The following is a 14,828-nucleotide window of genomic DNA, read 5'->3' as shown; positions in this document are numbered from 1 at the left end:
TGGCAAAGGTTGGTGAGTTTGTTGCATTCTTTAAGACTTCACTTTAGGTTTCACTTGAAAGACTTCCTCTGACTGTCTATTGTGCTTCCAACCATCAGCAGTCCATGGAATATTGTGCGGAAAAGACCTTTTTCTTGCATGCAGATAATATTGGGAGATTGCAAAACAAAAGGGAAGATGTAAACCAAGCAAAGTGGGCAAAGAGGCGACATCTCTGTGAACCCACCTGGTTCACAGATGTCCTTTAGAATCATAGAAACCATACAATGCAGAAAGAGGCCACCTAGCCCATCGAGTCTGCACAGACCACAATCCCACCTAGGCCCTGACCCCATATTTCTACCCATTTACCCACTAATCCCTCTAACCTACACATCTCAGGACACTGAGAGGCAATTTTTAGCATGGCCAATCAACTTAACCCGCACATCTTTGGACTGTGAGAGGAAACCCTCACCCTAAAAGGAAATCCTAACCCTCAGGCTGAATTAGATCTAGATCATACAGGTCAGCTGTATGATACGTTGACATTTTTGGTGTAGTTGTTGGGGCTAGGACACATTTCTTCAGCATTTCTACTCCTGTCATCCCTGATAAGATTTCAGTTGGGACTTGGAGACAGATTCGATGATAGTTTTCAATGGGGAATACGATAAGTACCTGAAGATAAAAAACGTATGCAGAAAAGGGAGGGGAATGGGACCAGCTAAATTGCTCTTGCAGAGAGCGGAATAGCCTCCGCCTGTTCTCTGATCAGTTTATGATTTGAATGACATGCAAATATGAACATAGATCATTTATGGCTGATTTCTCCCGATAAGATGCATAATGCTTATTTCAGTAAGTTATTATGATGGGTGCAGTAAGCTTCTCCTGGAAACAGTTGGCACCTTACAAATATTATGGGGCAGTAGAAGTAATAGTTCCATGTTAATCTCTGATACTCTTGCAAAGTATAGCAAATCACTATGGAAAACGTGCTACCAGATTGTCAGGTAGCTGTTGTTTAAGTTTACTTAGATTGTCACAAGTAGGCTTACATTAACACTGCACTGAAGTTACTGTGAAAATCCCCAAAAATTGCCACACTCCGACTCCTGTTCAGTCACACTGGGGGAGAACTTTGATTGGCCAGTGCACCGAATCAGTACTTCTTTTGGATTGTGGGAGGAAACCGGAGCACCCGGAGGAAATCCACACAGACACAGGGAGAATGTGCAAACTCCACACGGACAGTGACCCAAGCCGGGAATCTTACATGGGTCCCTCGTGATGTGAAGCAGCAATGCCAACCGCTGTGCCACCGTGCCACCCCAATTGGATGTGGAAATGATGACCCAAGGGGGAACACAGAGCACTATTTGCGAAGGATCTTTGCAAGTAATTTTGTGCATTTGCCTTTTCTTATATATGTAAACGTCCACTGCCACTGTTCCGACATTGCCATATTTTGTGTTTGCCTTTGAAAATTGGGGACAATGGATTTCTCATGGGAACCCGGCTCTACTCATTGCCTGCAGGAAGAGGAGGAGAAGCAACAGTGGGATGTAAGATCGGTGAGGTTGCACCCTGCGTAGACTGCATTTGTTTGTTGCTGGTTTTCCAGCTGGAAATTTAGGCAGAGGAGCACTTCTTTAGATTTGTCCACTGAACTCTGTTCATTGCTTCCAGTTTACCAAGGAGATGGTGGCAGAATTGGGCTGCAATACTGTAATTTAATTCATAACCAACAGATCTTGATATGAGATCATGCCAGCAACATAATCATGTTCGTGCCCAGAAAGAGCATGGACCTGACTACCATATACTTAAATATTTCCATTGAATCATTATAGTGCAGAAAAAGGCCATCTGGCCCATCGAGAGTGCACCGTATCTACAAAAGGCAGCCTTTAAAAATGGAACTTCAATCTCTGGAGCCTGCCTTGTTGGTGGCTGGCTATATCAGGCCCAGCCACACCAGAGTTATGGTATAACCATGTAAATTCACATTGCAGTTCTCCCAGTGGTGGGTTGGTCAACCCGCCGGCAGGTGCTGCAAACCTTGTTTGCATTAATTTGCATTAATGAATGCTCATGAAGACAGCTGCTCACTGGCATCCCGTCAGGATTTTCAGCCTTCCACCACACCAGCGGGGAACTTCATCAGTGTCAAACCCCATTGTTAAAGAGTGAACATAAGAACATGCAGTGTGACCATTTGTGTCATGGAACATTTTATCAACTACAATAGAAAGCAATTGAAAGCTGCTTCCCAGTAGTGGTATGATAAAATTGTGCGTCTAGCTTTCCATCTTCGTATACATTAAGAAATCAATTCAGTTACCGATGCAGAATCTGATGTACGACCTGTGCCCTGTCAAAAAATGATACGTTTGATACAACAGCAGAAATGTTTACAACCATTAGAATCAATCACAAGGCGGTCCTCAGTTCACCAGAGACTTTGCTGCACTTCTCCACATACTTTCTCCAGCACATTGCCCACCATCTTTGTGCTGCGGGATTCATGCAGCCATTGTAACAAAGGTGTGAAGTTCCAACTGGAGGTGGTGTGTGAGGTGAGGCCGGGTGTGGGGGTGACCTCATGAAAACAAGAGGGACAATTTGGAGGAGGGCTGTGAAAGGAGCAAACACAAGATGGCATTGTGGGAGAAGGGCTCTGCAAGGTGGAGGTGGGGGAATGGTGAGGGCTTGCAAAGGCAGGCAGAGGGGAAAATGAAGAAGGCAAGCAAAGTCAGACAGAGGGAAGACTGAGGAGAGAGAAACTGGACCCGGACAGGCCTGGATGAAAAGCTCAAGAACGAGAAGTTCAAAAGGATGCCCCTTTACTGGAAGGGGATGGATGAAGACTCGCAGTGAGTAGAGGTCCAAGTGGGGCATCGATTCGACTGAGGGGGAGGGGGACTGAGGGGCTGTGGAGTCATGTGTAGGCCAGGTCAGGTAAGGGTGGCAGATTTCCATCCTGAAAGGACATTAGTGAACCAGATGGGCTTTTCTGACAATCAACAATGGCTTCACGGTCATCAATAGATTCGTAATCCCAGACTTTTTTTATTGAATCCAAATTCCACCATCTGCCATGGCGGGATTAGAACCTTGGTCCATAAAACATCAGCTGGGTTTCTGGATTAATAGTCCAGCGATAATACCTGTAGGCTGTTGTTTCCTATCAGTTGGTCTCTGGTTCTCCTAACTCCTAGTGCAAAAGCACAAGCAGAGGTAATCAACTACAGGAGATTCAATAGCCAGAATTCTCTGTCTGATCATGCCAGAGGGATTCTCCAGTCCTGCTGGGAGCGCACCTCTGCCCGTGGGTTTCCTGCTGGCATGGGATGATGTCAGTGGGAATTAGTGTCGACAGCGGCAGGATCAGAGAATCCTGCCACTAGCAAACAACGTGCCACCCCCCCCCCCCCCACCCTGCTGGCAAGGAGGCCAGAGAAACTCGCTCAACATCTCTAATGCAGAGAGCTCAGGACCAGATAGCATGTGACCAGACATCGCAAGGCCAGATGTTGTGTAGTCAGGGTGTCACATATTGAAACTTGCAAGAATGCTATCAGAGGTGGCAACCCAATGGTACTGGCTTAGAATTTGAGTAAGATCAGATGAAATGTAACCATGCCAAAAGCTGGATGTCTAAGCCTTACTTGAAACTGGGATGTGTGACTGCATATTGTGCTTCTGAATGGAGCTTGGTGCTCTGCTCCGATTTGGACCAGCTAACTCGCTAGCAGCAGCCCTAAGATATGTCTTCAAGATAATGAAAAAATAGAAGTGTCTGTTTTGGTAATGGCTTGCAACTGTCATCTGAAAGAGTTTGCTTATGGTCCAAGGGGCCCATGCATCCAGTGTGACCGTTTGTGTCATGGAACATTTTATCAATTACAATAGAAAGCAATTGAAAGCTGCTTCCCAGTAGTGGTATGATAAAATTGTGCGTCTAGCTTTCCATCTTCGTATACATTAAGAAATCAATTCAGTTACTGATGCAGAATCTGATGTACAACCTGTGCCCTGTCAAAAAATGATATGTTTGATACAACAGCAGAAATGTTTACAACCATTAGAATCAGTGTAGAGCCATAGAATCCCTACAGTGTGGAAAGAGGCCATTCGGCCCAATGAGCCTGCATCAATAACAATCCTACCCAGGCCCTATCCCCAAAACCCCATGCATTTACTCTGCTAGTCCCCCTGACTGTCAGGAGCAATTTACCATGGCCATTCACCCCAACCCACACATCTTTGGAATGTGGGAGGTAACCGGGGTATCTGGAAGAAACCCTGCAGACGCACAGCGAACATACAAACTCCACACGGACAGTTACCTGAGGCTGGAATTGAATCTGGGCCCATGGTGCTGTGAGGCAGCAGTGCTTGCCACTGTGCCACCCACTACTGTGCCACCGTGCCACCCTAGTTTATAAAATGCATGTTGAAGTAATTTAATGAAAAGCAGCACTAAGTTGGTAAATACACTTTCTGAAGATTCACTTGAGCCAGGAATGTGATAGTTGTGATCTGAGCCTGTGCTGAATTAGCTGATCTATGTTCAATATGTATTACTTCTCTGAGCAAGTAAAGGAGATGTGGAAAACCAACCAGGCTTTCTGCTCCTGATCAACGATCCATATTAGAAAGTGCTTGTGTGTGGACATTGACTGATGGCTTGTTTCACCACAAAGCTTCCTATTGCAGAATGTATTGTGCTGATCCTCTCCATCTGACCTCACCCAAGAAGGACGGCTATTTCCTTGAGGTGTAGAAAGTCTACTAGTTCCCACACCATAAAGGAAGAAAATGTCATAGTGTGCTCTGAGCAAAAATTAGAGAATTAATACAGATAGGATTACGGTGGTAAAATAGAATAAGGTAATATAAGGAACGCCTTCAGGTTTATTAAGTACACCATTTTCTAATGTTACCAAAACAATTCCTGATTGTGATGTAACTTGCTCTTTGGTTTCTTTAATTCCAGGTGATGCACGGGGACAGATCATGTCTGAAGTACAAGGAACTGTTGAGTTTTCAGTCGAACTGCACAAGTTCTACAATGTTGACCTCTTTCAGCGAGGGTGAGAATTTTAAATGCTGCATTCCCATGTTTATGATAGTTTTGTGTTATTTGCCATGAGAAAGGCACATCAGTTGGATGCTGAATATACTGTTCGTAAATAATGACATACATGTTGTGGAGTTCAATGATCCTGGCCTTTTCCGCAGGTGATCTTGCATTCAACTTGGTATCCTTACGACTCATTGTCTGGTAATGCAGTGTTATAATCCATAGGTGTAATGGTTGGATCCCCTTGTGATCAGAAATGGATAGTTTGTAAATTCCTCTTAACATTGTGACTGAATTCCTGAAAAGTAGAACTTTAAATGAAACAATGTTAAGCAAATCAGATTTTGCCATTGCAACCAAATTGAAAACTTTAGTCAGGGCCTTCCCCCAAAATTTTTTTAAAACATGTTCTCCAATGCTTGCATTTTCTTCCTTGTCAATTTGGTTATCATCAATCAAACACTTCCTGAAAGCATAAATGGATTTCAATCACTTACAGTATATAAGCATCTGGTGAACATTGATATAATCTGGTAAGTTGTACAGATGAAAAACAATTTCAGATGATCTGTGGTATCACCATTTGTATTTTAATTGGGTTGGTTCAGCCATGAGAAGGAACAACTTTGACCATTATAAATGCCATGATATTTCTGATTTTCCTATACTGCCAGCAACTGTTTGATGTCTCCATAGAATCCATTCATAGAATCCATTGGGATGGCATGGTAGCAAAGTAATTTGCACTGCTGTTTCACTGTGTCAGGGACCTGAGTTTCATTTTGATCTTGGGTGACTGTATGTGTGATGTTTGCAAGTTCTCCCTGTGTCTATGTGGGTTTCTTCCAGTGTTCTAGTTGGCAGACAACCCCTATTGGAAGTGCACATAGGCTGAAGGAAGCAGAACTTCGATCGCATTCCTTGAAATTTAGAACACCTATGCTCTTCTGAGATTGCATATTATGTTTAAGGTGTGTTGTTTAGGCAGTATTTAATCCAAGAGTGGGTGGTTTAGGCTTATACTGAGGATGAAATTTTAATTCCCTCAAATCTCATTCATTAATCTAGCCCTGCGTGTCAGTGAGAGACAATTTTTAGATCTGATTCTTGCACCTTATATAAAAAAAAGGTTCCTTTAAAGCAGCCCTTCAACTTTGTCAAACATGACATTAAAAAGAGCTGTTGACCTGTTATTGAATGCAAAGTATTTTATATGGAAAATGGCAGCTGCCAGGAAACGTCGTGAATGTAGCCCAATGTATTGCACAAACCAGTCTCCCATCCGTTGATTCTGTCTACACTTCCCACTGCCTCGGCAAAGCAGCCATCATAATTAAGATCCCACACATCTTGGATGTTCTCTCTTCCATCTTCTTTCTTCGGGAAAATGATACAAAAGTCTGAGGTCACATACCAACCGACTCAAGAACAGCTTCTTTCCTGCTGCTTTCAGACTTTTGAATGGACTTACCTTCCATTAAGTTGATCTTTTTCTGCACCTAGCCAAAAATTTAAGACTACATTCTGCACTCTCTTGTTTCCTTCTCTATGAACAGTATGTTTTGTCCGTATAGCATGCAAGAAACAATACTTTTCACTGTATGTTAATGCATGTGACAATAATCAAATCAAAGATAAGGACATTATGAATGAACTACAACTAACATTTCCATGTCTGCGTGGATTTCCTCCGGGTGCTCCGGTTTCCTTCCACAGTCTGAGGGACGTACTGGTTAGGTGCATTGACCATGCAAAATTCTCCCTTGGTGTACCCGAACAGGCGCCGGAGTGTGGCGATTAGAGGATTTCCACAGTAACTTCATTGAGGTGTTAACGTAAGTCTACTTGTGACACCAATAAATAAACTTTAAACATCAGGAATTTACTTCCAAATACATAGAATTGTACCTGTTCATTTTTCTATTCCTACTGTGTTTACTATTGCTTGTAAATGTTCTTTATTTATCTTTATGATGAGGATCTCTTGCTTACCCATTTGATTTGATACTGGGATAAGAGGAGAGAGAGTGAGCATGATGACAATAATGAATGTATCTATCAACTCTCAGGTACATCATGCTTTGCATTTTCCTCCCCCTTTGCCAATTCAATTGCCGCTCACATCAGCATTTAATTCTGGAAAGAAGCCAATTTGAGATATGAAGTGCTTGGATGGATGAACTGGCAGTGCAATGAGAAGATTGTTGAGACAGTGTTTTGATCTGGTCAATTTGATTCACTATTTAGCACTGTGATCAAGTGGACATTCTTTTTCTGTGAGACCGCTACCATATTATGCCAGTGGCAGCAATTGGGGAAAAAAAAACACCTGAAAGCTGTGGATTGCCATATATCCATGTCTGGTTTCCTATAGCCTTTCAAGGAAGAGAATATGCCTCTTTTTGCTGGTTTTCTTTGTAGTAGACTTGAGTCGACATTCCTTAGTTGCTCATGGGTTGTGAGGGGAACAGTGGAGGTGTTGGCAGTTGGCAGTCAGGCTGAATGTGCCCTGAAGTGACCTGAAAGCCACTGACCAGCACACACATCATCAGACAAACAAGGGTTCAAAAGTACATGAAATTTGGCCAATGTTACCCTGATTCTTGAAAATAAGTTGAAGGAAAAACCCTTAATTAAGGGTTTGCAGTTGTCTGAGGGCAGTTAGCCAATATTTAATAGTAGAAATGTAACAATGGGTTCATATTATTGAAATTTGTTTAATTTATCTTGAGAAATGTTGATTTAGAATTTACCTTCATCAATCAAAATGTGCCAAAGAGTTTATGTAGTGGTTTATACATTGGACGGTAGGCTTGATGAAGCAAAAGTTCTTTCATAATTTCATGTTTTCTAATGTTCTTATATCTCTGCTTAATAGAATGTAAACATGGGACTGTATTTCACATAAGAATACAAAAAATAGAAGCAGGAATCAGCCACCAAGCCCCACAATTCAATGCAATCATGGCTAATCTATGCTGGCCTCAACTCCTTTTTTTGTGCCATTTCCCCATAGCCTTGTATTTTTTGATCAATTAATTATTTATCCAACTCCCCTCTAAATACTTCTAATAATCCAACCTCCTTTCCTTTTCGGCAGAGAATTCCAGAGATTCACTACCTTCTGTCAGAAGAAATTTCTACCTCAGTTTAAATGATCAGCCCTTTATCTTGTAGCTATGTCCCCTTTTTCGAGACTCTCCCACTCACCATCTACCCTGTCAAGCCCCCTCGGGATCATATATGTTCGAATAGGGTTACCCCCTCGCTCTTCTGAACTCCAAGGAACACAGACCCAGACTATTTAGTCTCTTGATGGGCCATCCTTCTCATGATGTGGAGATGCCGGCATTGGACTGGGGTAAACACAGTAAGAAGTCTCACGACACCAGGTTAAAGTCTAACAGGTTTATTTGATAGCAAACGCCACTAGCTTTCGGAACGCTGCTCCTTTGTCAGATGAATGAGCCTGACGAAGTGAGTGAGTGAGCGCTGCTCCTTCGTCACTCACCTGATGGAAGGAGCAGCACTCTGAAAGCTACTGGCATTTGCTACCAAATAAACCTGTTGGACTTTTACTTGGTGTTGTAAGAACATAAGAAATAGGAGCAGGAGTAGGCCATCTAGCCCCTCGAGCCTGCCCCGCCATTCAATAAGATCATGGCTGATCTGTCGTGTCTCAGTTCCACATTCCCGCCCTCTCCCCATAACCTTTAATCCCCTCGCTTATCAAAAACCCATCAACCCGCGTCTTAAAAATATTTAGCGAGGCAGCCTCCACCACTTCAACGGGCAGAGAATTCCAGAGATTCACCACCCTTTGAGTGAAGAAGTTCCTCCTCAACTCCGTTCTAAACCGCCCCCCCTTTATCTTGAGGCTGTGCCCTCTAGTCCTACTGTCCTTTCTGAGCGGGAAGAGCCTCTCCACCTCTATACTGTCCATCCCATTCATCATCTTATATGTCTCAATGAGATCTCCCCTCATTCTTCTAAACTCTAGCGAGTACAAGCCTAGTTTATTCAGCCTCTCCTCATAGTTCAACCCCCTCAACTCCGGTATCAGCCTAGTAAACCTCCTCTTGTGAGACTTCTTACTGTGTTTACATCCTTCTCATCCCAGGAATTAGCCTGGTGAATCTCCTTCCAACTGCCCCCAGTGTTACTGTATCCTTTTTAAGATTAGGGGAAAAAACTATAAATTATTGCATGTGAGGCCTCACCAAAACCCTGTACAATTGCAACAACATCTTTCCCCATTGACATCATTTATATCCTAAACGTAAGGGAAAGCACTTTGTTTCGAAATTGGATCATGCTTGAATTATTAAACCCAATGATGCATGATATGTTTATGTGACAAACAACTGTCCACTACTTCGGTGGAGATATTAATCAATTTAAAATAAATGTGTTTTAATAGCTGCATTAAACTACTAGTCAGAACTTATGAACACATTGAATATTTATCTGCTAAATTTTATTCATAATGTCTAGATTGTAGTTGTTAAAACATAGGAACATTTTAGTCCCTTGAGCCTATTTCATTATTCAGTGAGATCATAGCTGATCTTTGAACTTACTCTGAAATACTCGCATTTTCTCCATATTCCTTATTACATTAGGTTAAAAATATCTATCAATCACAGAGTTAAAATGAACAATTAATCTACTTTCAATTGCTGTTTGCGGAAGATAATTCCAAACTAATGCCACCTTTCTCAAGGCATGTTTCTTGATTTCTCTCCTGAGATGTCTGTTTCTAATATTTAAACTATGCTGTCTAGTCTTAAGCTCCGTCAACCACTGAGCATAATTTTTCTTGATAATTATTCTAGCCCCTTAATATCTTGAAAATTTCCAGCGATTTGTCTCTGAACCCTCTTAATTCTAGGAATGTAGTCCTGGTTGTAATCTCTTCTCATACTTCAACTCGAAGGGTTAAATTGTAACTCCAGTAAATTTATTCCTGCAGTCCCTCCAAGGCCAACATATCCTTCATCAGGAGTGATGGTCCAAATTTGCTTAAAGTATTCCAGCTTTCTATAGCTATACTCCTCTTGGTATAAAGGCCAGTATTCCAAAAATCCTGTATCTTATTTTCTGCACATGTTCATAACATTTTAATGATCTTTACACATCTTTCCCCCGAATAAATTCCGCTGTTCCTGACTTTCCACCCATTTCAAATGTTCCCTGTTCTTTTTTTAGGGCTATAGTGGATGACAACACTTTTACCTACATTGAAATCTATTTGCTACAGCTTTTCCCAGTCGCTTAATCTATTAATATCTTTATAATTTATGCTTTCACTGACACTGCTTACAAAGCATTATGTCAATGCAAAGGTTGGATGTGATGCTTTCTATCCCACCATCTACATCGTTAACACATGCAGGGAGTAATCAGAGCCACAGGATTCAATGAGTCACATGCTGTCAATCTTAGCCATTATCCCTACTCTTTGTCTGCTGTCACAGCCCATTTCAGGTCAATAATTTGTCTTCAGTTCGTTGAGCTGCACCTTTAGCTATCACTCTGAACTGAAGGACTTTCTCAGCTGTCTTCTGGAAATCCGTATACATAGAGTATGTAGACATGTTGCTGTTCGGTACTTCAATGACATCTTCAAAAACTTAAAATCACGTTTGCGAACATGACCTACCCTTTAAAAATCTGTGTTTACTTCCTCTGATTAGCTCAGAATTTTACAGGTGTTTATTCACTCTCTCCTTAATGATCGATTTGATTAATTTTCTGTCAACAAAACAGAAACATTAGCTGGTCTCTAATTTTCTAGTTTCCCCTTCTCTCCTTTCCAATCGAAACGAAGGGAAGCTGTGGCAGAGTGGTATTGTTACTGGTCTAGTAAGCCTCTGGGTAATGCTCCAGGGACCCAGGTTTGAATCTCGCCATGCCAGATGGTGAAATTTGAATTCAATAAGAAATTGGAATTTTAAAAAAGTCTAATGATGATCTTGAAACCATTGTAATGTGTGGAGTTTGCACATTCTCCCTGTGTCTGCGTGGGTTTCCTCCAGGTGCTCTGGTTTTCTCCCACAGTCTGGTGTAGCTTAGGTTGATGGCCATGCTAAACTGCCCCTTGCTGTCAAAGGGATTAGCAGGTTAAATACATAAGGTTATGGGGATAGGGCCTGGGTGGGATTGATGTTGGTGCAGGCTTGATGGGCTGAATGGCTTCTTTCTGCACTGTACGGATTCTATGTGATAGTTGTAAAAACCCGTCTAGTTCATGAATGTCCTTTAAGGAAAGAAATCTGCTGTTCTTACCTGGTCTGGCCTACATGTGACTCCAGAGTGACAACAATGTGGTTGACTCCCAAATGGCCTCTGAAATAGATGGGCAATAAATGCTGGCCCAGCTAGCGACACCCACATCCTATAACATTAATAAATAAATAACAACTTCCTGAATTGAGAACATTTTATAAGATAGTTATGAGTGCTGAACCTTGTTTTCACTGACTTGCATTAAAACCCTAGAATGTGAACTGTTTGATCATGGCGAACTGCTACTCTTCAGCACCATTATTTTCTCCATTGCTGTTATTTTACTGACATTAATTTGGTAAGTTCCTGTTCCTGATTTAATATTAGATAGCTAGCAGGCGATTAATTTGACACCAAGGCAGTGTTGCTACAGTTCAATACATAATTAGGGATTCAGGCCTGGAAGTTGTGTGAGTCACAATTTTGTGCGCAGTGACTTCATACTTTATTTGGTTAAAACTTTGCACGTAACATGATAAGAAAATCTAATTGATTTTTCAAAAAGAACGACATCAAAAACTGATTATTTGAATACTCGAAACACACCAAGAAATTTATTTGAATACCGCTATTCTATCTTGGCAGAATATGTCTGGTGATGTAGACTACAGAGGCTTGGTGAGCAGTGAATTTTGTAGTCATGTGATGTTAGTGTACCTTTAAGAAATTTCTTTTTTCAGTCATAGTCTTCGCAGCTGTAAGCAGGCCTTTTGGTTTCATTGTTGCTGGGTTGCCTGCTAGAAGTCATTTTATTGCTGTTTCAATGGTTTAAATGGGGTTTTGTTTATTTTTACTCTGGGCCTCAGGTACTTTCTGGGATTTGTTTTACGGTCCTTCATTGTTAGGATGATGATGCGTCAGGCTATCTTTGTCAATTTGCTTTGTCCCATCTATATGAAGAATAACATCATAGAATCACTACAAGGCAGAAGGAGGCCATTTAGCCCATCAAATTTGCACTGGCTTTCTGACAGAGCATCCCATCTAGGCCCTATTCTTGTAACCCCATACATTTACCCCACTAATCCCCCTGACCTACACATCTTGGGACACACAGGGGCAACTTATCATGGCCAATCCAAATAACCTGTACATCTTTGTGGGAGGAAACCAGAGCACCCAGAGGAAATCCATGCAGACATGGGGAGAAGGTGCAAACTGTACACAGACAGTCACCAAGGCTGGAATCGAACCAGGGTCCCTGGAGTTGTGAGGCAGTCGTGCTACCCACTGCTACACTGTGCCCCCCAAAATATCACCCACAATTATTGTAGTGTCTTTCCTACGAGTACCCATTATTCCTTGAATTTGTACCCTATCCTAAACATTGTAGCTCCCAGTGGTACAGTACCTGGTGCCAGTGCATCATTTCTCACACAGCAATCTTGTGAACCCCACAAACAACTATTTGATCTTACTGATACTATGCCAATTTATTGGTGGCTATAGATATTAATCTAGAGATTGCTACATTTGTTTTCCTGCTTATCCATTTAGTCTCGCTGCTCACACTCCACCAGCAGAGACTCTGTCTTAGTCCAACCTATGTTGCTGCTAACAAGGTGGGTCATTACAACTGGACCCTTCCCCTCGCACTCTTTCTCCAGTTCTGAGGGGATAACAATAAGCCTGACAACAAGCAGGCACGCTGCCTTTGGGTCCCGTGCTCTCAGCTGCAGAGAACACTAGCTATCCTTATGCCAAAGGTGTACTCTCATTCTTGTGGCCTTCCAACATTGCTCCACCTCCTCTTGCAAAAAGCAATGATAAAAGCAAATCCACACTGGGAAACCAATGAAACCGTACCTTAAAAAGTAGAGGGCAGGTAAAGGGTAGCCCGGCAGCAATGGCACAATATCGAATCACTGTCTGAAAAATAAGTACAGTTGATAATAATTTCTAAGTCCACAGCAGGGAATGTAATTAATCCTATGGAATAACGAGCCCCAGTAGCCAGACCCAACCACATAGCCTCCAAGTTAGCAGAGAGTTCAAAAGGACCTCATGACAAGAATATCAACAGAGAGGTACAATGTCAACCAGTCTGGACAACAAACTCGAGTCCTCCTCAAGCTCCCACCCACATCAGCATGGATGAGGTGAAGGAAGGGTAGTGGCAACGAGGGAAGGGAAAGCAGCTCACAGAGATGGAATCTCCCCCAGAATTTCTTCAACAGATAGGCCTAAAGGGACTCCAGTGGTTTGCAAAACTGACACCAAAGCCACGGAATCAGGGTGCATCCAAAAAGCACGGCAGGAGGCGATGATCTATTTGAGCCTAAAACCTACAAAGCTGATCGATGACCCAGCAAGATATCGGCTGATATTCCTGTGCGTATCATCAAGTTCTGAGATGGTACCATTCTACTGAGAATCAGCCCTCCCGTGATCATAGAATCCTACAGCGCTCGGCCCATCGAGTCTTCACCGACCACAATCCCACCCAGGCTCTTATTCTTGGACAATAAGCAGGCCTCTGTCCTAAATCTCTTATCCACATAATACACATTGGGGGCAGTTTTCAGAGGAAACTCCAGACTGGTGCAGCCTTCATTGACCTGTTAATGGCCTCTGACATGCCTTGAATTAACGACCTGATGCTGAAACTTGGAAGGATTATCCTCTTGCCCCAAAAGATTATGCCTGCTTTAATTGATTTCTGAGCAGTTGAAGGGGACACAGTTAATTCGTCTCGATCCCTCAACAGTGGATTGCTCCAAGGATCAGTACTGGCAATGACACCTTCCAACATTTACTTGCGCAACATGCCACCAACAAGATGGCGCAAATTTGAAAATGTGGATTATCTTTCCCTGGCAACACAAGCATTTGCCTTCGATGAAATTAAGTCTACTTTGAACTGTGGCCTCAACAGCATGTCTGACTACTTCCAGCAATAGAGGCTGAAACCAAACCCCCACAAAACAAGTCACCACATTTTATCTTGATAACAAGAATGCTAAACGTACCCGGAATGACCTTCTGTGGCAACCTTTTGTGACGTGGCTCCACTCTGACCTATCTCAAAGTGAAGCTGGACCACATAATAGTCTTCCACAGCCGCAAGAAAAAGGAGCCACCAAGATTAAATCAAGAGTCAACCTGATCCAGAAACTGGCAGAATCATTGGAGAGACTCCAGTTCACTGGAATTTGGAATACTCGTACTATAAATCTCAGCAATGGCTTTTGTGTACGCTGTGTTACGACACCAGATCAAAAACCACAATGTATGTTATGAAGCCAGACACCAACAATTTTCTAATTTTGACATTAGTGTGAGGATAAGATTTTTCAATCAAGGCGCGATTCTATTGACAAACTGGGAACTCTTTATCCAAACAAACTTTATTTGACAACACTGTTTAACTAGAATAAATTAATTAGCTTGACCTTTAATAATTGAACAATAATTAAACATTCCAAGATACAAACCTTAACTTCTAACCTATCTTTATGAGTTCCAATTC

The 14,828-nt window shown here is 42.2% G+C and overlaps 1 protein-coding gene across 3 annotated transcripts in view; it reads left to right on the top strand.

Annotated features, from left to right (window-relative positions):
• fam135b (family with sequence similarity 135 member B) overlaps positions 1-14,828 on the top strand; it is a 401,595-nt gene that overhangs the window by 127,544 nt on the left and 259,223 nt on the right. For all 3 annotated transcript variants that reach the window (XM_080194586.1, XM_080194584.1, XM_080194585.1), the window contains one exon: positions 4,985-5,081. In XM_080194586.1, coding sequence (XP_080050712.1) covers positions 5,005-5,081 — 77 coding nt within the window. In that variant the 5' untranslated portion in view covers positions 4,985-5,004. The remainder of the gene's footprint in view (positions 1-4,984; positions 5,082-14,828) is intronic.

Source organism: Carcharhinus amblyrhynchos, chromosome 8 (assembly GCF_965287045.1).
Source record: "Carcharhinus amblyrhynchos chromosome 8, sCarAmb.v2.hapA, whole genome shotgun sequence".
In the NCBI taxonomy this organism is placed as follows: domain Eukaryota; kingdom Metazoa; phylum Chordata; class Chondrichthyes; order Carcharhiniformes; family Carcharhinidae; genus Carcharhinus; species Carcharhinus amblyrhynchos.
The sequence above is the reverse complement of the archived record's forward strand: the minus strand, read 5'-3'. Positions and strand labels throughout refer to the sequence as shown.